At 40.2% G+C, this 26,298-nt stretch overlaps 1 protein-coding gene across 1 annotated transcript in view; it reads right to left on the bottom strand.

Annotated features, from left to right (window-relative positions):
* The window catches only part of B3GLCT (beta 3-glucosyltransferase), a 117,473-nt gene that overhangs the window by 31,638 nt on the left and 59,537 nt on the right, over window positions 1-26,298 (bottom strand). The window contains exons 9-14 of the mRNA XM_068526504.1: window positions 23,099-23,235; window positions 18,934-18,997; window positions 14,332-14,451; window positions 12,707-12,776; window positions 2,620-2,733; window positions 408-507 (exon numbers count right to left, since the gene is read on the bottom strand). Of these exons, the coding sequence (XP_068382605.1) occupies window positions 408-507; window positions 2,620-2,733; window positions 12,707-12,776; window positions 14,332-14,451; window positions 18,934-18,997; window positions 23,099-23,235 (605 nt within the window). The remainder of the gene's footprint in view (window positions 1-407; window positions 508-2,619; window positions 2,734-12,706; window positions 12,777-14,331; window positions 14,452-18,933; window positions 18,998-23,098; window positions 23,236-26,298) is intronic.

Genomic DNA, 26,298 nt, shown 5'->3' with positions numbered 1-26,298 from the left:
GCAGCTCTCTCCTTTCCACTGCTCTGTCCTGCAAACTCTAACGGCCTTGGTCTCCCCAGACTCTCAGCATCATCACTTCAACTCAAGGGCTCAGCTGGATTCCACCTGGGTTCCCCTCCCTGAGCAGCGACGTGGAAGCTCTCTACGACAGTTAGCTGGGGCAGTCACAGGACTCACCTCATTTGCTTCATGTGTCTCATGGATGACTGTCGTTTGTTGCCTAATATCAGTGTCTTAAAAACACTTATTTCATATATTGTGTCCTTTTTGGGGGGTTGTTTCAGGTGGGAGGGTAAATCCAGTCCCTGTTACTCCATCTTGGCCGGCAGCAGAAGTACCCATCACAGTTTCTGACTATGAATATACGTAGAATTTAAAGCCACCCTAGGACAGGAATGACTCCTTACCTTATTAATGTGTCATCATCCACAATGACTAACCATGCTATTTTGTCATAGCTGTGATTCAGAAATCTTTCCAAGATGGCAAATGTCTTTCCACAATGACCTAGGAAAGGTGAGAAGAAAACTTACAATGCATTATTTTCCTTAAAATACATATAATTCATTTGGAAACATTATTTTAGTTTTAAAGTGTTGTAAGTAAAAGTGTAAACACTGACATGCACCTTAAGAATTTGAAATTTTAAAAATTATCCTTTTCTAATTTCCATAGACATAGTGAACCAGGAAGAACATTAGAGATCATGAAGTCAAAGTCATTCATTTCGCACATAAGGGACGGAAGACCTAGAGAGGTGAGGGGAATTACACAAGGTCAAGTACAGGTAGGACTAGTATCTTCATGCCAGACATACAAGAAAGTTGTACACCTCGAAGAAATTACAGGAGCCTGGCATCTTTCCTCAGATCTACTTATTCTGAAGGGAAATATTAGAACCTCAAGCATCACAACCTTTGGGAAACAATGGTGCAAAAGTACAGTATTACACCTTCAATTATTTATTTTGTAAATATTTGCTATTAGGTTTCTAATATGCCAGACATGGTGGCCAGTTCTCGGATGTGCACTAAAGATACAATACTGAGTAAGACAGAGGCACAGTCCCTTAGATGCCAACAGATATCGAAGCTTTAATGGAAAATGCTGGGGGGCCAGGGTAGCAGTGAAATGCTTGGGAAGAGAACTCAAGACGATAAAAAAGAATAAGCCCCTCTTTTCAGCAAAGTATTTGGTGACAAAATAGAGAACAAACCACTTTATTTAACCTTTATTTTCCTTATTCTTGATCTCTTTATTTTTAACCATTATAGTATGTATTTTTGAAAGCCACCTCAAATTCCTTTTGGATAAAGTAGAATATAAATATGAGCAATAATAAGGTCAGACTAGAAATAAATTAAGAAATCAAGTAAGGAATGCATCAACAAATAAATGATTATTATAGTCAAAGTCTAAAAAGCAAGATAAGCAGAAACAAAAAAAGAAAAAGAAAATGCAAACAAAAATCATTTTTCCAAAACAGACAGACTTAGTGATATGTTTACTAACCTTGTCAGAATAATCGATAACTACAGGAATGACATATCTGATCTACACTGTACTTTTATCAATCAAGGCATTATGAGCAACGCTACCATAAAATAATCAAGATAAATTACTCTATAGAACAAGATAATCAACTTTCTCTTTTTTTTTTCATAAAAGGGTTTGGGGAAACCAGAAAACTAAAGAAAAAACATGGCAGGAACACTGGATAAAAATTAAGATGAACAAAGAGCATCTGAAGGTGAGGTGGCCAAATTTCTACTTCCATTTTTTTGAAATAAAAAATGTTTTGAATTAGAAAGCCTGCAATCTGAAGAGAAAAGCAGGCATACTTCCAACAATTTACTAATTAAAATATTAATATATATGGATACATATATGAGCTTATACTACATATAGCCCATGTAGAATGTGGTTAAGTGCTACTCAGAAGTACAAGCAAAATGCGTCCTAGACCATAACAGACCATAAGCTTCAGGAGGATGGAAACTGTCAGCTTCATTCCTGCTTCCCTCAGTATCTACCAATGGCTGGCGTGCAGCAGTTGGGTAACAGTCCTGTCTGGATAAATAGCTAAAATTAAATGAGATGCTTTGTATGAGAAGATGATAAATTAACTCTGGACACCCCATTATGGCCACTATGAAGGTGAACTATGAAGGTACAAAGAAATCTATTATTAAACTCTATCATAACTGTCATATGCATAATTGTCATGTGCGTCAATCATGTCAGTATGACCGACTGAAAACTTGTAACCTTTGTTAGCACTAAAAGCAGCACTTAAACTGCAAGAATCCGTCCACATCCATGGGTAAAGATGTGAGGGAAGGAAAGAAAGAAACTTACACGTGGCAAAAATTATACTATTTATAAAATATTTCATTTTTATCCTAATTTACTATAATTACAGAGTGGACATTTTGCTTTTTTTTTTTTTTTTGGTGGTGGGATGGTGGGTCGCCGCACGGCTTGCCGGATCTTAGTTCCCCAGCTAGGGATTGAACCCGGGCCATGGCAGTGAAAGCGCAGAGTCCTAACCGCTGGACCGCCAGGGAATTCCCCCAGAATGGACATTTTGAATAAGAGTCGTCAGAACTAAGGACTCACCTCTCTCTGTATTAGGAATTCCCAGATCCACCGTCGGAATGGAACTGTCTGCGTAATCGCTGTAGTATTCGATGTGACCTGCCTGCCCCGCCCAAGTCTGCTTTACGATGGGGACTGAAAAAATGAGAGAGGGGACCGTCACTGGCACAGACATCTAGGAAGCCTGGAATCTCAAAGCGGCAGGATAACCACCTATAAAGGAATGGAAGCATTACTTGTTCTTCTTCAGGTGTCTCAAGACTAAGCTTGCTTTCTACCCTGAGAAACGCCAACAGCACGGGAATAAAATCCTCTTCTTGAGGCATTTTCACATATACTCTAGAGCCGAGCACTTCTCATTGCTGGTGATAAATACACTGCCTCCATATAAGGATAAATTTTCTAGTCTGATTATACTGTTGTGTTTACATTAATTTTAATTTTAATTAATTTTTCTCTTTTCCCAATAGGCTGCTTCATTTAAAATTCACAACTGGACTTTTTAAATGCTTCTGAGGGGGGGAAATATAATTACTCCTAAGGATTGGAATATTGTATGTGGTTGTAGCTGAGATGTAAACTTGCCTCCCTCACAGTGGAGGGGGGACCTTTTCAAACTACGCATATCTCTGCCCGAAGATTCTAACAGGACCACCCAACCCTATAAAGGGCATGACCCTACCCCTGAGAATCACTGCATATGATGGCTGATGTTACTGAGCTGCACTTTCGGAAAATGTGGAAAAATAAGATGGAGAACATTGCAGATTCTAAAATTCTGTCATGAACAGATAAATTATTTTAATACAGTGAACACAAAGAGCAGAAAACTCTCCTGGTTTTCTGCATTTTAGGGCGAGATGCTCAAAGGTAGCCATGTCTCCACACCTGACATACAGAAATCTGCTTGATCACTGTTTGATATTAATTCACTTGACCAACTATCCCAGTAATTATTTTCTTCTGTACTTTTTTTAAGTTACTATCTGCATCTCTAAATTTTAAGAAGGGGTTTCCGTTGTTATTTTAATAGAAAAGATCATCATATCTAGATTTTATATTCTGTTGATTTAAGAATCTCAACTCTGATGAACCAAATCTTCAGTTAATATTTTGAGACTTGATCAGATCACTTATCTTTCCCTTTTTCCCATCTAAATAAAAATAAATGATATGCAAAAACTACCCATGCAATGCCAAATTTAAGTGTCTAGCTATGTCAGTCAGCAAACTGGGAGAGAAACTCAGACAGCCCTTACATAGAAAATACAAAAGTGCACCATTTTATAGTGCCATTATTGACCAGCTTTTAAAAAAGAAAAAGACCGATGAGTTCTGGACATTTGATATAGTCATCTCCAAATTGTGTATTTTAAGCCACTAAGTATTATTTTTATACATTAAAATGCAATTTTTCTGCAATCATAAAAAGGCAGATATAAAGATTTCTCCACACCAGAATGGACAAAGATGCAGTAAATAATACATAAGGTCGCTGAGGGGGAAAAAAAAGAAAAAAGAAAAGAAACCCTTACTCTGTCCAAATTCCAGCACAACAAAAATCAACCTTGGCCCTGCAGTGGCAGCTTGCTTTGCATATAATAAGCAGGACTTACCCAGACAAGGCTCCCCGCAGCCTGCAGCCGCTAGTGGTCGCACTCTTGGGTAAAATGTCCTCCACTGCGTAACGGGAAGAAGCTGTGAGGAAAGGCCAAGAATTTCCCTGGGTCCCAGCACCGGGGTCCTGCAAATTCTGCTTGCACTTTCCTCAGCCTTTAGCCTTCAGATTGTTTGCTCTAAGAGCTTTAATAAACAGCACAGGCATTTCTTCTCAATTCTCTAATTTGAATGAAGTTAAAATCAAAATCAAGTGTGAGTTAGCTCTTCACTATACCTAACTACTTGCTTCCAGTTTTCGTTTGAAACAGATGAAACAGAAATGTCACTAAAGTTAAGAATTACTGTTAGACTCAGTGCCAAACACCCCGCACAGGGCCGGGGACGTAGTAGGTGCTCAATAGATCGCAGACTGAGGACTGGGTTTTGTCAGAATTCCAACGAAAGGCCAAGGGCTCTTTTTGGAACTAGTTTAAAGGAAGGTTTTCTTCTTATCAACGATTCATCCTTTGGTACAAGACTGGTACCACCATTACCAATCATTTGAAAATAGACAAACCATTTCAACACAGTAACGTGTTCTGAGACTCTAACACCAAAAGCATCCAGCAGTGTATCATCTGTCCCCTTATCACTGTAACACCTGTGCATTTGTAAAGTAAGGCTGTCTCCTACAACAGCAGGTGAAGACTATTTGCAACCAGAGTTGATTCAAAATTACTTAAAACTTTAAAAATATTGGTCTATTTTATTGTCACTGTTTGAATCCTAAATTGAATTTATTCTATTATTTATAATATATTTCATATTGTATTGAGGCACTAGATTCCTAAAGATATTAAACTTGGAGACGATACTTCAATATAGTTATGTGATCTACTATCTCATTTTCAATACAGAGAAGCATACTTTCTCCCACATAATAAAACAATAGTGAATGCCTCTTTCCAGAATGTTTGCCACAAGATAATTTAAAATTGGGGCAAAGTAAAAACTGTACTATTTAAAAAACCCCTCTGCCCAGATGGCGTATGTCTTCCACGTGGCTTTAAAGCCTGGAAGCAGGAGATACATCTCCCTACGAGGCCCAGAACACACTTTTACTCCCAGTGAACTGACGTGCAAAAGTGACTACAAGTGAAAATGAACTGACGCTTGAGCCCTGTACAAAATCTACCACACAATCAATTGTGCATGATCATTTTGATTTAAGGAGTCTGTTGTTTTCAATTAACAAACGGACCTTTTGTCTCAGTATGACCACAAAATAAAGCCCTGGCTTCTCTTCTCTTCTCTTCTCAGGGAGAGACTTAGCGACAGCACCCAGCGCGTGCTCTGATTCCCGGGTTTAGAGATGAGGCGTCTGGAAGACGGAAGAGCCCCCCTCCTGGCTGACCTAACACAGCAGTTCAGGGCAGTCTGGCCCGTCTTCATCTGCGCAGCAGCCAGGGGAGAACCAAAGTCCCCTTAATAATTCATGCACTCACTTCATCTAACACGGGGTGTGGCCTGCTAGCTGGCTGCATTTTCATTCAAACCCTCATGTTTTCAATGCGCAGACTGCGCCGTGGTACCTACCAGAGGGAACACGGCTACCAAGCCCTCTTCAGAGTAAGTGTGTTCAGACCTAGAGGGAAGATCACTACAGTGAAGAGAGCAAGCAGGGTTTTTTTTATTCTGAAAGGAGTAAAAGTGTTTATTTTTAGGAGCTCAGGAAGCTGTGAAAAGGAACTAAAGGCTGAGCAAATGGCAACTTAACCTCTTTAATGAGAGGGAGACACCTCACGACCCACCACGAACAGAAACAGTGGCTGCCACGAGGTGTTTGAGACCCGCGTGGGAACCGCGTGGCAGAAGGACACGGAGAAAATCCGTAACATTCGCTGACAGCTCACGTCACACGCGGAAGAACACATAACCCAAGAGGAAGTGATCGGGCGGAACGTTCAACTCCAGAGATCTTTTCCTTGCTTAAACATAGCTGCACATGCTGCGGCAGTTAATCACTTTATGTAATACCTTCCAAGTGTCTTTAAAACCCTACCAACTGCTTGCATGTCAGCCAGCACTGCTGTTCCAATGCTGTCAATATGTATTTCTTTCTTAAGCCAAAAGATAGAGTATATTTTTGCTAACTGTGTCCTAAGTTGCTTTATTTCATCTAAATCAGAATCAAGATACAAGCAGTTATCTAAACACTTGTTTCACTGTTGGGCAAAAAAAAAAATTACAAGATGTAAAATCATTTTTTCTAATTTTGGAACTTGGCTTTATTATCAAGTTTTCCAAAAGAGTATGAAAAATGAGTTCAACGTATATGTTCCCTTGCCTTGACTACAGCCTTAAACAGAATGTTCCATCCCTCACCCTCGTCCCTGGAGGAGCCAAGAGTAGGGGCCGTGGCTAGGGTCCACCTACGCTCGGAACCCAGGGCAGCGCACACACACTGAGAGCCTGCCTCCGGAGAAGTCACTGACTGTGTAGCCGGCTCTCAACTGCTCACAGATAAATACAGTCTTGTCTGTGTTTATTTTTTCCTTCACTGCCATTTGGTTTTTGTAACTTCAAGTGTTTCTACCAGAGTGCATACAGAAAGAAAAAAGAAAACAAAACCCCCCAGTTCGTGTATTCTGCTTGACTAGAGCAGTAATATGCGAGGACAAGATGGGAATCTGAATTCCCAGCTCAATGTATATTTTAAATCATCTGAGGGTTTGAATTCCTGGCGATCCCCTCCTGCCACGGCTTCTGGCCACGTCAAAACTGACCCTGAGCGCAGCAGAGCATCAACACAGCCATGAAGTACTATTTATCAAGCATGAGATTTATAATACATCCACAGAGAGTGCAGCACAGCTCTCTGTGGCAGAAAGAACTGGGGATTTGGAGCCAGAAACCCTGAGCCCCAGCTCCCCTGGCTCAGTCTACTGAGAGGCCGGGCTATTTGTGTCTCAACCCATAGGCAGCTTTCTCTATGATATCAAGCGAATAAAAATAATGACCACATCGCAAGGAACTATCAACATGAAATCAGATGACAGGATACATGTGAAAAACACACCAGAAAATGTAGAAAAAGATTAGCAGTCAGAAGCAGCTACTATGGCGTTGTCACTGAAACTAAAACGATTACTGGATAATTCTCTGGGCCAACTGGTGACTGGACTAGATTTCCTAAACGAGGAGCAGAGCCCACTGGCCTGGGCAGGTTTCACTTCCGTCAAGCAAAATGGACATCAGAGCCCCTAAAATCCTGCTGCCTAGACTATCTTTTCAAACAAACAGGTCCAAGTTTAAAAATGGCTTGTCACAGCAACTCGGCTGTGACATCCTCAAAATACCTCTTAGGTCTCAGGCTGCAGTGATCCCAGATCCAAATTAAGAGCAGTAAAATCAGTGCATCTGGTTTTGGGAGGCTTGGTTTTAATGCTCCTAACAGGCTTCAAAGATTTTATCATTTTTAAAGAACTTTGACTCAAAATTCAAATATAAAAGCATTTGATAGATATCTGAAAGGATTATCACAACCTTATGCAAAGTTAAGAAAGCAATAAACTAGATTATTATAAATGACTACATTAAAATTAGCAAACTTTTTTTTTCATTTCTGTAGAACGTGAAAACTACAACAGGGACGGTCCCTAATTTTACTGCTTAACTGTCAACTTGAAAAATGTGTTTCTAAAGAGAAAATACTACCACCCCCATTCCTAACATTGATATTGTACTCCAAATGCAGCTTCAAGAACAAATAAATCAATCTGAGCACTTCTGTTTGCTGTTTAAAAAAAAAAAAAAAAAAGCAGCTAGTTCATTTCCCTTAACCCTTTTTTTTAAAACATCTTTATTGGAGTATAATTGCTTTACAATGGTGTGTTAGTTTCTGCTGTATAACAAAGTGAATCAGCTATACCTATACATATATCCCCATATCCCCTCCCTCTTGCGTCTCCCTCCCACCCTCCCTATCCCACCCGTCTAGGTGGACACAAAGCACCGAGCTGATCTCCCTGTGCTATGCAGCTGCTTCCCACTAGCTATTTTACATTTGGTAGTGTATATATGTCCGTGCCACTCTCTCACTTCGTCCCAGCTTACCTTCCCCCTCCCCGTGTCCTCAAGTCCATTCTCTACATCTGTGTCTTTATTCCTGTCCTGCCCCTAGGTTCTTCAGAACCTTTTTTGTTTTTTTAGGTTCCATATGTATGTGTTAGCATACGGTATTTGTTTTTCTCTTTCTGACTTCACTCTGTATGACAGTCTCTAGGTCCATCCACCTCACTACAAATAACTCAATTTCGTTTCTTTTTATGGCTGAGTAATATTCCATTGTATATATGTGCCACATCTTCTTTATCCATTCGTCTGTTGATGGACACTTAGGTTGCTTCCATGTCCTGGCTATCGTAAATAGTGCTGCAATGAACATTTGGTACATGACTCTTATTAAATTATGGTTTTCTCAGGGAATATGCCCAGTAGTGGGATTGCTGGGTCATATGGTAGTTCTGTTTTTAGTTTTTTAAGGAACCTCCATACTGTTCTCCATAGTGGCTGTATCAATTTACATTCCCACCAACAGTGCAAGAGGGTTCCCTTTTCTCCACACCCTCTCCAGCATTTATTGTTTGTAGATTTTTTGATGATGCCCATTCTGACTGGTTTGAGGTGATACCTCATTGTAGTTTTGATTTGCATTTCTCTAATGATTAGTGATGTTGAGCATCCTTTCATGTGTTTATTGGCAATCTGTGTGTCTTCTCTGGAGAAATGTCTGTTTAGGCCTTCTGCCCATTTTTGGATTGGGTTGTTTTTTTGGTATTGAGCTGCATGAACTGCTTGTAAACTGTAGCGATTAATCCTTTGTCAGCTGCTTCATTTGCAAATATTTTCTCCCATTCTGAGGGTTGTCTTTTCATCTCGTTTATGGTTTCCTTTGCTGTGCAAAAGCTTTTAAAAGTTTCATTAGGTCCCAATTGTTTATTTTTGTTTTTATTTCCATTTCTCTAGGAGGTGGGTCAAAAAGGATCTTGATGTGATTGATGTCATAGAGTGTTCTGCCTATGTTTTTCTCTTAAGAGTTTCCTAGTGTCTGGCCTTACATTTAGGTCTTTAATCCATTTTGAGTTTATTTTTGTGTATGGTGTTAGGGAGTGTTCCAATTTCATTCTTTTACATGTTGCTCTCCAGTTATCCCAACACCACTTACTGAAGAGGCTGTCTTTTCTCCATTGTATATGCTTGCCTCCTTTATCAAAGATAAGGTGACCATATGTGCATGGGTTTATCTCTGGGCTTTCTATCCTGTTCCATTGATCTATATTTCTGTTTTTGTGCCAGTACCATACTGTCTTGATTACTGTAGCTTTGTAGTATAGTCCGAAGTCCAGGAACCTGATTCCTGCAGCTCCGTTTTTCTTTCTCAAGATTGCTTTGGCTATGCAGGGTCTTTTGTGTTTCCATACAATTGGTGAAATTTTTTGTTCTAGTTCTGTGAAAAATGCCATTGGTAGTTTGATAGGGATTGCACTAAATCTGTAGATTGCTTTGGGTAGTATAGTCATTTTCACAATGTTGATTGTTCCAATCCAAGAACATGGTATATCTCTCCATCTGTCTGTATCGTCTTTAATTTCTTTCATCAGTGTCTTACAGTTTTCTGCATACAGGTCTTTTGTCTCCCTAGGTAGGTTTATTCCTAGGTATTTTATTCTTTTTGTTGAAATTGTAAATGGGAGTGTTTCCTTAATTTCTCTTTCAGATTTTTCATCATTAGTGTATAGGAATGCAAGAGATTTCTGTGCATTAATTTTGTATCCTGCTACTTTACCAAATTCATTGATTAGCTCTAGTAGTTTTCTGGTAGCATCTTTAGGATTCTCTACGTATAGTATCATGTCATCTGCAAACAGTGACAGTTTTACTTCTTCTTTTCTGATTTGGATTCCTTTAACTTCTTTTTCTTCTCTAATTGCTGTGGCTAAAACTTCCAAAACTATGTTGAATAATAGTGGTGAGAGGGGGCAACCTGTCTTGTTCCTGATCTTAGTAGAAACGGTTTCAGTTTTTCATGATTGAGAATGATGTTGGCTGTGGGCTTGTCATATATGGCCTTTATTATGTTGAGGTAAGTTCCCTCTATGCCTACTTTCTGCAGGGTTTTTATCATAAATGGGTGTTGAATTTTGTCAAAAGCTTTTTCTGCATCTACTGAGATGATCATATGGTTTTTCTCCTTCAGTTTGTTAATATGGTGTATCACATTGATTGATTTGCGTATACTGAAGAATCTTTGCATTCCTGGGATAAACCCCACTTGATCGTGGTGTGTGATCCTTTTAATGTGCTGTTGGATTCTGTTTGCTAGTATTTTGTTGAGGATTTTTGCATCTATGTTCATCAGTGATATTGGCCTGTAGTTTTCTTTTTTTGTGACATCTTTGTCTGGTTTTGTTATCAGGGTGATGGTGGCCTCGTAGAATGAGTTTGGGAGTGTTCCTCCCTCTGCTATATTTTGGAAGAGTTTGAGAAGGATAGGTGTTAGCTCTTCTCTAAATGTTTGATAGAATTCGCCTGTGAAGCCATCTGGGCTTTTGTTTGTTGGAAGATTTTTAACCACAGTTTCAATTTCAGTGCTTGTGATTGGTCTGTTTATATTTTCTTTTTCTTCCTGGTTCAGTCTCAGAAGGTTGTGCTTTTCTAAGAATTTGTCCATTTCTTCCAGGTTGTCCATTTTTGGCATATAGTTGCTTGTAGTAATCTCTCATGATCCTCTATATTTCTGCAGTGCCTTCACACTTTTTTAATGAAAGGTATTTGTCAAAAATCACCCTACACTGCCAATGCAGGGGACACGGGTTCAATCCCTGGTCTGGGAAGATCCCACACGCTGTGGAGCAACTAAGCCATGCACCACAATTACTGAGCCTGTGCTCTAGAGCCCACGGGCCACAACTAATGAGCCTGCACGCTGCAACTACTGAGCCCACGTGCCACAACTGCTGATGCCCGCACACTCTAGGGCCCCTGTGCTGCAACTACTGAGCCCGCATGCTGCAACTACTGAAGTCCGCGTGCCTAGAGCCCGTGCTCCACAAGAGAAGCCACTGCAATGAGAAGCCCACGCGCCTCAACAAAGAGTAGCCCCCCCTCACAGCAACTAGAGAAAGCCCACGCACGGCAACGAAGACCCAAAATGCAGCCAAAAATATATAAATAAATAAAAGAAACTTTATAAAAAAAAATCATCCTACAGAGCCCTTACAGATTATGAAAAAAACAAAAGAATATTAAATCTAGGTTAAATTTATGGTAAATGAAATTTTAAAGTGCTATATTGATTTTTGATAGTATTTTAGGACTCATAATGAATGCATATGTTTATTTAGGCTGATTTAATAGGACTTAGAATTTATCATGACTATTTTAGGTAACCATGAAGGTTTATAGTAAATGTACTTTTAAGATAGTGTTGACTATAACAAGATTTGAATTTATGTCAGTGTCTTAAACAACACTTTAATACCAAATTATAATATTCTTTTATTTGGAAAATATGTTCTCCTTTAAAATATAATTTGTAAATATATTATCACATAAATTATATAAATGAACTCCCCACATAGCTCTAATCCCACAAAAAAAGACAGCTGGTTTAGAAATCTCTCCTCTATAAATATCACACTCTTGGTGAAATTGAGTCTGTTCCTGGAAAAACATTAAAATATGTGCTAAAATTAGAAAATGCGAAAGACTGTCTAACCTTCAATATCAGAAAAGTGCTGCTTGAAATAAGGTGAAAAAAGAGATAAATTATGTATTTATATTTAAGATAGGCTTTTAAAAAAATAGTATCATAATAATTTAGTAGAATTCTGTAATGACACCAACAATTTGAATAAAAACAACATTCATCTATCAATACACGCAGGATTTCCTTAAGAAGGAACCATTGCTTGTAAGGCACATTTTTCCTTTTCTCTATATATCTACATGTGAGCAAATACATATCCTTACTTCAAAGTTCTGATGTGTGCATTTGAAGTAAATATAAAAAGAAGGAACAGTGTTAGAAAAACATTCTTTTGGCGTTCTATTACCTTGAAATCCCCTCTCATACTCTTCACACAGCTCCGAGACTGCACTTGGACACAACAGGACATTGTTTTGCAAAATGGATTGTTATTCACTTACTGTCTCCTAGATTGCCACAGCTGAGCTTTTCCATTTCCAATTTAAAATACTGCTCTGATCAGTCCTTAGACGGGCTGTGACAACTCATGTTGCAATACAAAATTGTCTTTTCTAATTGATCTGGTGATTGAGGTGGTATGATGAGGAATACTGATTAAACAAACTGCTTCTACTTCAATGACATATTTGTCATTGTCCCTTTTATTTTGAGGGTTGAGTTTATATGTGGTTTGTACTGTTTTTTTAAAGGCAGTTTGGATTTTGAAAGTTCAATAAAAATGAATAAGCCAAAACTTACTTCTGTCACCATGAAATTTCTTGCATGTCTTTACTGCAACAAAAATATCCTTCTTCTTCACTGGATTTCCCTAAAAAAAGAAAAAAAAGAAAAATATATGCATACATGTGCACATCCACATTAGCTCTCACATGCTCTCAAGTTCAAATTCACCAATGTCAGGGACATCAGACTTGTCTCCAGGATTAAGTTTTACGGGAAAAAAGGAACTGTAGCTCCGCTGACCACAAAGCCTTTGCTCAGGCAGACCGGCACCAGGATCCTGGCTCTGCATTTCCACTGTGTCACCTGGACGAGTGTCCTCAGCTCTCTCAACTTCGTCTGCTCATTTAGGAAATTGGGATGATGACCACCCGTGCGGCTGCTTTTATTACTACTATTTATTAAGCGCATCACAGGTACCCAGTAAACGTTAGCTACCTTCCCTTGCCTTTTTCCAGCTGGTGAAGATTTTGACAAAGGGAGAGAGAAGTAGGGGGATGTTTTAGTGTAAAATAAGAGATGACTCCCTTCTGGGGGCCCAGCCTTACTTTGATGTTAAAGTATTTTTATGGCCTTTTATCGTCTACCCAAATCTAGGCAACAGCGATGTTGTCCTCTGCCAAAGGCAGGATAACTTCAAACACTTTGGAGGAGCCTGGAGCCCTGCCCTGGTTCCAACCCAAGCCGATCACTCAGATGAAGGGGCTCACGGAGGGGCTTGTGGACAATCCACACCCAGGCCGTGGGCGCTTCACGGAGGGAGCTGGGTGGGGCGGTGTGTTCTGGCCCCTTTATCACCATCTTAAGCCTGTAGTGATACTCAATCCTAATTCTGCATCATTTGGGGCTGGTTTATAGCGACATGTAACTGCAGTTTTGTCATGTCACTCAAGGCACTAGGAGGCCAACCCCTCCAGATTGTCCAGGAGAACATTAAAGAACAAGCAAGCATAGTGTCTAAAAAGACCTTTCCCCCTCAGGAGCTGTGCCAACAGTACAGGTTCTCTCCCACTGTTGCAGTGTGTGTGTGTCTGTGTGTACATATATTCCTCTTTGAAAATGCAACACACAGACTTCTGTATCAATGACTTGAAAATAACAGACAACAGCTGAGGTAGTGAATACATTTTCCATTATGAGGAAGGATTGTTAACCACCCAGCTGAGTCCCGGGGTCTTCAGGCCCATCCTGGGGACTGGTCCAAGGGTCTCCCCAAACAAGTAGGTTCATTCTAAAAGTTCTGGACAGTCTCAGGTGAGATCAAAGTGAGGTCACTGGCTGACAAAGTAAAGGGGGTGGGCTCGAGGAGAAGGCTTAGGAATAACGGGAAATGTCTGAGATTGCCTTTCTAGGAAATAGAATAGGAATTCCAACAGCTACATGCTACATCTTCAACAAAAGAAATGACTCCGGGCTACACCTCCGCAGCTCTCAGTGCCACTCTGCTCTCTTCTCTTGTGCACAACAGGGTAACTACAGTGCTTACCTTATGGGGCCAATATCCCTAGAAACATGATATATAGTTCTCACCTGGCACATGGCAGATGTTGGGGTTTTTCAGGATGGAAAGTGCTAGGACAACACTGTGCACAGCATGTATGTTTTCCTTTGACACACGAGGAAGCTGTCCTTCTATTACTTACGCAAAGCGGTAGAAAAGAATGAAATGTGGTGGCACAGGAAAAGTCCACACCGTCTGTACAAAACTCAGGCACAGGAGTGAGGGGCGGTCCATCACCTCTGTCCCAGATGTAGAGAGCGATCTGTCACACAGGAAACTGGCATGAATGAAAGCTCTTAACCAGCACCACAGGTCCACAAAGGTATGAAACATCTCAAGGGCAAGCAGACCTTACCTTCTCTAGAGAATATTAAATTGAACCACATCAATATGTCATCATTCAACAGGATTTTTTGGGGTTTTTTTACTTACAAAAATAGTAATTCCATGTGGAGCAATCTAGTCTTTTATTAACCATAAACAATTAATTAAGAATCAGTATTCTGACCTCCAAAAAATTCCAAATTGTCATAAGCAATTGTAGGGAAGCTATTTTAGGGATTCTAAAACATCATAGAGAAAGATAAAAGGAAATATCATGACTCTGGTTTCCTGCAGGATGGTAATTACATACCCTGAAAAACCGACTGGCTGAAAATATCTAAAAATATTGGGATAAAATATTTTTAAAGCATTTTAAATGTATTGCTAACTTGGCACAAAAACGCTTATGAAGACAAAAATGGAAAGTGAGAACCTGGGGAAAAAGGCCACTGAGGGTAGTTTTCCCCAGTAGGTATCAACTGGGCTCTGAGGATGCCAAGGTTCTGATGCATGTTAAGAGAATAAAGCCCGGGACCCGCCCAAGGTGGGGCATGTCTAACAGCCAAGCCCCACACTGGCACTAGATGGAGGGAAAAATCATCTCCAGATACTCTGAGACTCTGTAACCAAAAGCCAGGCCTCCCTCATTTGTCACCTACGTGTTCCACAAACACCTCAGAGTAATTTAAAGTGGCCCTAAGTCAGCCTGAGCCTCTAGCAGCAGGCAAAAACTAATGCAAATCCTTCCTGAGGAGCCCACAACCTTAATATAGGACTCGGGGGACTGCCACAGTTCCCAAGGAGCAAAAGTACTCAGAAAAATCACAAAAAGTAGTACAAAGAGACGAGATGATGGGCAAGAGCCAGCAGACACAGCTTGCTCAGGCCCAAAAGACTTCAGGGATTGGAATGATCAAGCACAGAAGAGAAAATTACTGTTTCATATATTTTTATAAAGAAAAGAAAAACTTTAAAACATGAGCAAAATTTCTGAAAGACTGTACAAGAGAGCAAATTTGAAAAAGAAGTATCTAGAACTTGTAGATGTGAAAAATATAATGCTTAAAATGAACATTTTAATGGTGAGGATAAACAGCATATTAGACACAGCTGAATAAAAACTAGGGAACTAAAAGATGAAGTCCTCCAAGTTATTTGAAATGTAGCCCAGCAAGAAACAGAGATGGGGACTGTAAAAGAGAAGTTCAGACCTCTAGCATATATCTAAAGTTCCAGAAGGAGATAACGGAGGGGATGAGAAAATAGCTGAAAAGACAATGGCTGAGAATTTTTTTTAAATGTAATTAAAAAAAAAATAGGATTGTTTAACAATCCTATTATAGAAAGGCCCAACGAATGCTAAGCAGGATTAGAAAAAAAGAGTCTGCACCTAGACATATATATACCATAGTGAACTGCAGAACACCAAAGACAAAGAACAATCTTAAAAGCAGCCAGAGAAACGGCAGATTACTGACAAAGGAACCATGTAAGAGTGGTGGTTGATTTCCTAACACAACAGCAGTAACAGAAGCCAGAGCACAGGGGAACAACAGTATTGTGATGAGAGAAAATGTCTCACAACCTAGAACTGTACACACAATGCAACTATGTCTCAAGAACAAAGTTGAAATAAATTATTTTTAAAGAAAAAAAAAAAAAAAAAAAAACGGAGAATTTGCCACCTCACTAAAAAGGAAATTCTGAAGGATATACTTCAGGAAGAAAAAAAATGATCCCCGTTGGCAGGTCCAAGAAGCAAAACAGAATAGTGAGCACAGACACGGCAAATACAGGGTTAAGCTAATACAAATGATTTAACTGTATAAAGTAAGGACAATACCTGAGTTGCAGGGTTGAAAAAAAAGAACAAAAATACTGGACAAAAGAGCATAAAAACTGGGAGAGGGATAATCAGAGTTATGCTCAGGCCCTTAGATTTTTAGGCTATTGATTAATTAGCCACTTACTGTACATGTTAAAGTACAGGAAGTCCCCTGCATACGAACAAGTTCTGTTCCAAGAGCGAGTTCATAAGTTCAATTTGTTTGTAAGTCCAACAAAGTTAGCCTAGGTACCCAACTAACACAATCGGCTATACAGTACTGTACTGTAACAGGTTTATAATACGTTCGCATCTTTGAAAGTTCGCAACTTGAAGGTTCGTATGTAGGGGACTTACTGTATTTAAAATAACCGTTAAGAAACAGACATTGAGAATGAACTTCAAAAATAACAGAGGAGGGAAAAAAAATGGAATAAAAATTTTAAAAATCTAAAAGCAAGCAAGGAAATTTTCAAAAGAAAAAAATGGGAGACAAAGGATAAAATAAAGTGTTAGTAACCATGAAAAATGTCAATGTAAATTTGCTATATGGTTTAAAGATAAAGATTGTCAAACGGAGAAAAAACAAACACCTCCTCTTTGAGACGCATCAAAAGAGGACACAAAAGAATTGAAAGAAAAAAATGAAAAACAATGATGAAGCAAACACCAAAAGAAAGCTAGTATAGAAGTGTTCCTATCAACAAAATAAATGCTAAGGCAAAGAGCATTACTAGAGATAAAGATAAATTTACCGAGAGGAGGTAACAATTCTAAACTTGTATGCATCTAATTAACATAGCCTCAGAGTATAAATAGCAAGAGTTGGCAGTTCCACAAAGAGACACTGTCACCACTATCATGGAAGATTTTCACATTCCTCCCTTAGTAAATGACAGATCAAGCAGACAAAACGAAAGTAGGAGAAGGGAGAGAGGGAGGAAATAAAATATGTGAAAAGTACAATAGATTAACTGATTAATCTATGTCTTCTTTAATAGACATAAAGAGAATATTATACCCCCCCCAAATTAGAGCACATACATCCTTTTCTCCATTTATGAAAAGTAAACATGAACTAGGCCATAAAGCAAGCCTAAAAATATTTCAAATGACTGTTATATAGACCAATCATACTAAGTTAGAAATCAATAACAAAACACAATAACAACCCACAAATACACTGAGTCACAATGAAAAATGTATTTTTTAAAGTCGGTCACAGTCAAAAAACAGTTTAAAAGCTTCTGCCCTAGAGAAACTCTTGTAGATGATCATCATGACACATGTCAAAAATATTCATAGAAGTGGTGACTGCAATAGCAAAAACCAGTAGCAACCCAGAGGCCCACTACCAGCAGACTGGGCAAATACCCTGTGGTATGGTCCTGGGAGAGACAGTTATACAAAGTGACAACAGTTCATTAAAGCCACACGTATCAACACGGATGACTTTCAAATTAGAACATTATTCAGGGTACAGTTCTGTTTATATAAAGGCCAGAAGGATGCAAAACTACATATTATTCAGAGATACATTCATATGTTATAAAACATGAAGAAAAGGGGGAGAGGGAGAGAATTCAAGAAAGTTGTTGACACTCGTTAGAACAAAGGGGGACCCCCCTGGGGAGATACTTACAGGTAGCCTCCAAGCAACTGATCAAGTTCAATCTCTTAAGCATAGATATTCTGACTGATCTTTATACCTTTCACGTATGTTAGAGGGTTTTTTTTGTATGTTATTCAATGTTTCATAGACTCCCAAATCTGGGTATCTATACCTGAGCTGACTTTTCATTAAAAATATCTAGACAGACCCTGGCTTTCAACTAGTCATTCTTTCCCTTCTGTGGAAAAGAATGATTTTTGACATGAATATTTCTCCTCAAATAACCTATTTCATCACTTAAAAATACTCCCCAAATTAAAATCTTGTGAGTGCCCTTTTCACTCCTGGCAGGCTGCCAGCACTGCTGGACTGAGTCACAATTGGCCCCAATGTCCTAAAATACAGATTCCTACAGAGGGAAAGGCAGGTCTGTTTCAGGCAGTCAGATGTACCCATGAATGAAATGCACAAAGAGACCTTCTTGATGATGATTCAGGAGAGATTAATAGATTAAGGACGGGACACCCGCCACCTGCCTCCAGGACGACTGGTCACAGATATCCACTAAATGCCAGGGTGCTGGGGGACCAGCTGGCCCAATCCTGGTCCACAGGGTCCAGCACAGAGACATGTCGAAGGCATATGTGCAACCAAAGCACAAAATAAGACCAGAGGTATTTTACTGACATTTTTGCATGTTTTTAAAAATCCATCTCTGGACCTGTCCACCTAGCTTAAAAACAAAGGATGAAGAATCACAGACACAACTGTTTTCTCCACTGTTCCTTCTCCACCTACGTGACCAAAATGGGCTTAAAGAAGAAGGCCCTCACAGACTGTAGCATGTGCAGTTTCCTTGTTGGGAGAACATGGATGTGAGTGGCGGAGGGGATGCACCTTTCAGGAAACACAAGACACCTTTTGTATCAAAAGACACGAATTCTTGACTACAAAGACTTTTAACCAAACAAATCATGACCTACCTCATGTTTTAAATCTATTGTAAAGTCGGATTTCAGGGACTCGCTCTTTAATCTCTTGGTAAGCCTAGAAAATAGAGACAATTTGAGTTTTTTGAAAAAAGCATCAAACAAGAATAACACATTCTTGAGACTTTCTAATGTTTGAAAACAAATAAAAATATAAATTTTAAGATAAAAGTAAGAGTTTAATTTCCTTGAGGCAAAGGACTATGAAAACACAATTATTTGTGGACCAGGACACGAATGCAAGGCTTGTTGCAAATGTAGTGTTCTTTATTCAACATCTGGAAAATAACATAAAACACAATACGATACAATAAATGTCTTTTAAAAAGCCACGGAGTGTGCTGACTCCCGGTAATCCTTGACCAAATAATGACAGAGAAAGAAAAAGAAAAGAAAAAAGCTTGCCTGATAGAGAAACAGAAGTTGCTACTTTTCAGTCTCCTACTTTTAATGACCCTATGAATTACAGTTTGTGGAGTTTCCTGGGGGAGAGATCATGTGGTTTCGGGAAAGAATAAGAGTTTCAAGTCATTTTCTTGCTTCAGAAAAGCCCTAATGGCTCTTTTCAACACAGAAGAAAGGCCCAGACCCCTGGGCCCGGGCTCCTCAGCGCGCACCGGCCGCCCCCAAAGCACGCTCCTGGCCACACGGATGCCCAGTTCGCCCCGACCCAACCTCTACCTGGCAGCCTTTTCTCCAAGACCGAATTCAAGGGTGTCCAGACTTGCCCACGAGAATAAATGGAAACTTCCTTTGCCCCCAGAGTGGGAAGCACAGCCCCGTTCATCACACACGGCGAGCCCCCTGCGCACTCCTCCTGCTCTGAACCCCAAAACAGCGCCCACCACCCGGGCCCAAACGAGCACTCGGTGAGCGGTCTGCAGGGATGGGGGCGAATCGCAATACATTCCTCCATTCCAGGCTGAGTGAGGTAGAACGACGTGCTTATTACCAAGACCACTGAACTGCCACAGGGTTTACGTTTATTATAGGGCTACAGATGGGACCCTCATTTCAATTACGAACCTCCTAATAAATATTTTAACTACAAAGAAATAATAGTAATTTTAAAAGGAAAACTAGTAATCAGTTTCAAAAGTCCTCGCTGAGTTTTTAGCCTGGTTGAGCCACAGACATTTCTTTAAAAATTCATCTCTAATCGGAGGAAAGATAAAGCAGGACACAGGCTATAATTTACGTGTAGTCATGAAGCACCAGCCCCACGGTTGATATGAATGTGGCTTGACGGCACACAGCTCTGAAAGAACCCCCATGGAACCTGTGCCGCATTCCCGCTCAGTACCTGCCCACCGGCCCATGAGCAGGGGTGGGTGAGGATACTGCATAAAGAGACGGCATTCTCAGAACATTCCTGACATATATTAAGAGAAAAACCTGCCCTGGCGTGGAATCTTGTCCACCTTGAACTCTGCTCGGTTGGAGCCAGTTTTCATGAATAAACTCTTTCAAGGTAACTGGGGGATTTGGACTCATGCCAAGTGCCTTCAAAATCTGAGCTGACCACATTCAGACACCAAAGACAAAAAAAAAAAGACAAAAGTCATACCTGGGCTTATCGCCACAGACAAGGAACACAGAATTGTGGTCAGGATCCAATGGCATGTGACATCCACTGTCAGATGGCCACACCGCCCACACCCCTTCTTAGCAGACAATAAACACCTCTGAACTGTCACCCTAAACATGCTCTCTACTCTTCTTGACTTTTTAAGTTTCTTTCTCATTCAATTCTTGTACATTTTTCTCTGAGGGAAACCAGAGAAAAATGTGACAGCCACTGACAGAATCTCTTTAAGAGGAAAGAATCTCTTTAAGATGAACACTGACTGATTGGAAACAAATCAGTATGTACACTGACATCTGTAAGTGGCTACATTTAGCAGCCTGTGGAATCTGCCAGAACCAGTGATGGTTACTTACGAACTTCGCATGGATGAGTCAGCTTCATGGGACACCCGGGGCCTAACCCAGTCACCTTGCAAACAAGTCCCAGTTCTAAAAGTGTGCAGGGGGGCATTCACCCTACTTAAAAGGCCAGTCCTAGTGGTGGGAACTAGGTTTCATTTTTCTATACACCAAGCAAGGGCCATACCCAAGGGCTTTTCAAATGCTAATTTCAGGAACCAAGAATGCCAAAAAAAACAAGGCCAGAAATCCCAACTACTTTGCGAAAATATTTCTTCACTAAATATTCAGTTCCTGGCAAATAAGAATTTGACATTCAGCTTTCCTATTTTTAGAAGACACTAAGTCATGTCCCAATAACACAGTTCTAATGACACAACCAGCTAGACTGGAAACTTGCAACAAATATAGGGCTCCTTCAACTCCATACCAGGAAAACTTCCTACCTGACTTTTCTAGTCCCACTTGTGAGACAGTCAACAGAGCAAGATATTGCAGGAAATCTAGATAAGGTTTTCTGATGGAAAAACAACAGGGGAAACCAGTAACAGTGTCCCGTAGTAACACCTATTCGAAGAAATCATCTTACTGAAAATCAATGAGCGTTTCTCCAAAGATGCAAGTTTTGTTTTTTGTTTTTTTTTTTTTACTCATGCTATTGTTAGGAGATCACAAAGCTGGAGCACTGGGAAATGCTGGGCAGTGTTTATTCAACACTCACTGATGCAGGGTTGCTAGCCCCAAAAATATTTTCGGTGAGAAAGTCTAAGAAAGTGAGTGTCATAAAGTGTCTTTAAGTAACCAATTTTTCTGGTGACTTGAGCAGAAGAAATACTTGAGTATTTACTTGAATAACTATAAATCGTTGCCCTACCTACCAAGTGAGCCATAAAGTCAAGGAAAGGAGACACAGGGAATCAACACTCCCGTAGTGGGCACTGTTGGTTACCCACATGATACAGAGCCTCTCCTTCCTTCCTCTAAGAGAATTCTGATTTTGATTAATTATTCAGGCCAATAAAGGGGCTCCAGGGTCAGAATTAGTTTGATCCCAACCAATGCACTGAAGTTCGCTGGCAGCTGTTAATGGTGCAGAGGCTGGTATAGGCCTGAAGTTGTCCCAATTGACTTTAATTGGACAGGATCCACCTAGAGACTGGGGATGAGTACTTTCATTCCATGGTTAGAGGCTCTCTCCTACTGTACATAAACACGAAGTTCATAGCCCTTACTGCCTTGAAAGCACAAAGCAAACCAGATTTAGGATGAAATGATGCTGTGCACTAAGCCAGAGAGACAGACAGACCCAGCCTCTCCTCAGTAACACTGTCGAACTCCCGCACCAACCAACCACCCACCTCCGCTTCCAACTCCAGCAACAGTATTCCCTTCACCCACTCTGCATACTTTTCTGCTACTTGCATCTACATTGGGAAGGAGCGCGTTACATTGTAAGGAACTTTCAAATGTCAAGGAAGCAGTCCAGAAGTTTCAGCAACCACAAATGACAAAGTATCTACTACCTTCTATTACTACAATGGGCTAAAAGGCTTTTCAGGACTCCAAACCCTAGAAACAGGACACTTACTGTAAGAAATAACAGAAACATTTTCATCTTTGCAGATATAAAAACCACAACTGCACTATCAACTTTCCATTCCCTAAAGAACAAAAACTCACAATTAATCGGAACTATTTAGGTTAAGAGGACTGTCAACAGCCATGCTTCTCCTGAATTACGACTTATCTTCCCCTTTCACATCGAAAACAGCATTACTGTGATTATCACACCAAGAGCTAGGTATGCCTCGTGCCCAGCCCGTGTTTCAACGCGTCTACACATCCACGCACATAACCAGTCATCACCCTAACCCCAGGCGTGCTGCTGATTCATTTCCTTACTGACAATCAGAGCCACGCCTGGAGCTCACAACAGCGGTCACACCTCTGGGTGCAGAGTCCTGAGCACTCGTGGGCCCTCCCTCAGCCTCACGGTTGATCACTCGCCTCATTTTGCAGGTGAGTAAGAGGAAGGACAGAGCGGCTGAGCATGAGTCTGAGGGGCTGAGTGAGTGATGGAGCCTGTGTCCAGCTCCCGCCGCGGGTCTCCCTGCACGACCACTCGCTGCCTCCGCTGAAAAGGTCACTCAGATCCATCAACCGCAAGACTCGGCGAAATAAAAGTTGATTCATACACAAAACGAAACGAAAAGAAAGTCTAATAAATGCTTACTTGTTTACCAGTGGAATACTAAGGGCCCAGCCAGCAGCAAAGTCTGGATATTTAAAAACTGTAGGATTTTCGGAAAAGGCATAATGGTGAATTATTGTGGATTCTTCATCATGTAATGCTTTTCCTAGAAACCATTCCTGTTAAATAAAGATATAAAATTTTTTGAAAAAGCCATTTCATGCACGACCGAAAACAAATTGGTATCATGAGTTTTAGTTAAATATCCTGGGTGATAGAGAATAAGCACAGATTATATATTTCTAAAGAATTTTAACAAAAATATAATTATTACTCATATGATAATGAATATAGCATAATCTTGGTCTATAAAGAAAGTAATTTAAGATCAGATCATCAGGATGAACAAAATGTTAGTCACCATTATACTATAAACACATAAAAGTGGTATTTTATAGAATATTCCATATCAAAATACTATTAATGTGAAGAAAACAGTGTTCCTTTATGTCCCACTGAGGTTTGCAAAGAAGAATTTGAAAAATTCCTTCCAGAATCAGTGTCTGTTTTGTTCATGTATTCATTCATTCAATTAACATTTATTATCATTTGTTATCAATTAACATTTATCCCATGCCAGGTGGGAATAGAACTTACACAATAGTGGGGAGACAGAAAGTAAGCAAGTAAATAAAGTAAGTTCAGATGGTGCTATAATGAAAATAAAACAGAGTGACGGGTGACCCTGGAAAGAGAGGGAAACCTCTTAGGAAGTAACAGTTGAACGGAGATTAAATAACATCAAGGAACCAGCTAAGCACAAATCTGGGGAAGAACAGGTGAGGCAGTTAATACAAAGTCCCTGAGGTGGGAAAAAGCTTGATATAGTCTATCAAAAAATAAGTGCAGTGTGGCTGGAATACACTGGGTATGGGAAACATGGTATGAAAGAGAAGCAGCATATAGACCAGGGTTCAGATGTCACAACAGAACAGCCTGGATCAGACTGACTCTCCCACCAAGAACAAGTATACAAGCTGGAGAAATTCTTAGAGCAAATGACTGAGGGCATCAAAAAACAACAAAGGCAAATAGGATGTGAGGGCTAACATCTGAGAGAGAAGGGGAGCCCACCCACGGGAGCCCCATATTCACCTCCTTTTCCCCTCAAGGAATCTGCTGATTCCCCGAGCAGAGGACGGCACACGACCGAGAGCGGCAGCTGCGGACTCGTGCGATCTGGCTGCCCTGCAGAGACAGAGGCTGGAGCAGCAAGCTGCCAGGATGGTAGAGGTTTAAGGGGATCCCAGAGGAGTGAGCCCCAAATTCTGCCTGCAAGCTTCCCTCAACTCCTAGGCTGCACAAAAACCAAGGGAAGACACAAGAACCAAGTGGAAAACAGCAGTGAAGTGGCTAAAATCTGAGCAGAGACTTCAGCAGTAGTTCTGAGAGCCCAAGGCTGGAGTGCAGGGTCTGCCGGGCGAAAAGGGTCTAGAAGTAAGGGCAGTCTGTAGATAGACCTACCCAGACAAGGTCTACAACCCAGAAGAATATTAAATGCACAAGACCAGACCAATAACAGAGAAAAATGAGAAATAGAGATTCACAGATAAACCAGGTTTTGCAGTTTAAAAAATATATAATTAATATGTTTAAGAAAATAGATGAAAAGATGATCATTTTTACCAAAGAACTAGAATCTATAAACAAGAGTCAAATGGAAATTCTAAAACTGAATAATGCAATAACTCAAGTAAGGAATTCCAGAGAATATTAGACATAACAAAAGAGAGAATAGTGACCTGGAAGGTAAGTCAGTAAAAAATATCCACATTTATGCACAAAAAAGAAAACAGAGGAACACACAAAAAAGAGCTTAAGTGCAACATGGGACACAGTGAAAGGTCTAAAATACATGATGCTCAAACTACGCGAAGTAAGTCAGAAAGAGAAAGACAAATACCATATGATATCACTTGTATGTGGAATCTAAAGTATGGCACAAATGAACCTATCTACAAAACAGAAACAGACTCACAGACATAGAGAACAGACGTGTGGTTGCCAAGGCAGAGGGGGGGAGGGAGAGGGATGGACTGGGAATTTGGGGTTGGTAGATGCAAACTATTACATTTAGAATGGATAAACAACAAGGTCTTACTGTAGAGCACAGGAACCATATCCAATCTCCTGGCATACCATAATGGAAAAGAATACTTAAAAAAAGAATGTATGTATGTGTAAAACTGAGTCACTTTGCTGTACAGCAGAGATTGGTACAACATTGTAAATCAACTATACTTCAATAAAAAAATAAATAAAATACATGATGTTCAAAACCCAGAACAGGAAGAGACAAAGGAACTCAATCAATATTTGAAGAAACACAGGCTTAGAATCTTCTTAAAAACTGACAGAAGTCATCAAGCCATAGATTCAAGAAGCTCTATAAACTCTAATCAAGAGACATACAAAGAAAACCACATAGGCAAATGCTGGTTGAAAAACCAAAGATAGAGAAAATCTTGAAAGTAATTTTGGGGGAGAGGTGTACACATTTCTTTCAAAGGAGCAAAAATAAGACATACAGTTAACTTTTCAACAAAAACAAGAGAGGTGAAAGAACAGAGCATCTTTACAGTGACAGAAAATTACTGCTGACCTGGAGTGCGACACCTCATGAAACTGTCTTAGGTGCAGTGGGAAACCACAGGAAGTTTTTGAGCAGGTGAGCAAGAAGATCTGAATTACAGAGATACTGGATTATTGGGATGGCAAGAATGGAAACCAGGAGAGCAGCTAGGATGCTTAAATCATGGTCAAGGAAAGAGATGACGGTAGCCTGGACCAGAGTAATAGTATTCAACACAGCGAGAAGATAGATGAGAGGTGTATCCTGGAGGGAGACGCCACTGAATGTGCCAGCATGAGATTGAGGGGGAAGAGGAATCAATCACCAGCCCCAGGTTTTTTCATATGAGCAACTAAATAGACAGTGATGCCATTTCTGAGATGCAGGAGACTGAAGATGGAAGAGGTTAAAAAGGGGCATGAAGAGTTCAGTTCTGAACAAGTGGAGTTTGAGGCTCCTGGTAGACAAGTAGGCGGCTGGACATCGGAGTAGGGAGCACGTAACTCCCTCCCTCGGTTCCTTCACGCTTGGCTCAAATGTGACCTGATCTGTGAGATTTTTCCTGAACACCCTCTACAGAAAAGTAAGCCCATCCCAATCTATCCTTCAT

The sequence above is a fragment of the Eschrichtius robustus genome, chromosome 18 (genome assembly GCF_028021215.1).
Source record: "Eschrichtius robustus isolate mEscRob2 chromosome 18, mEscRob2.pri, whole genome shotgun sequence".
Lineage (NCBI taxonomy): Eukaryota > Metazoa > Chordata > Mammalia > Artiodactyla > Eschrichtiidae > Eschrichtius > Eschrichtius robustus.
This window is presented reverse-complemented; position numbering and strand designations above follow the sequence as displayed.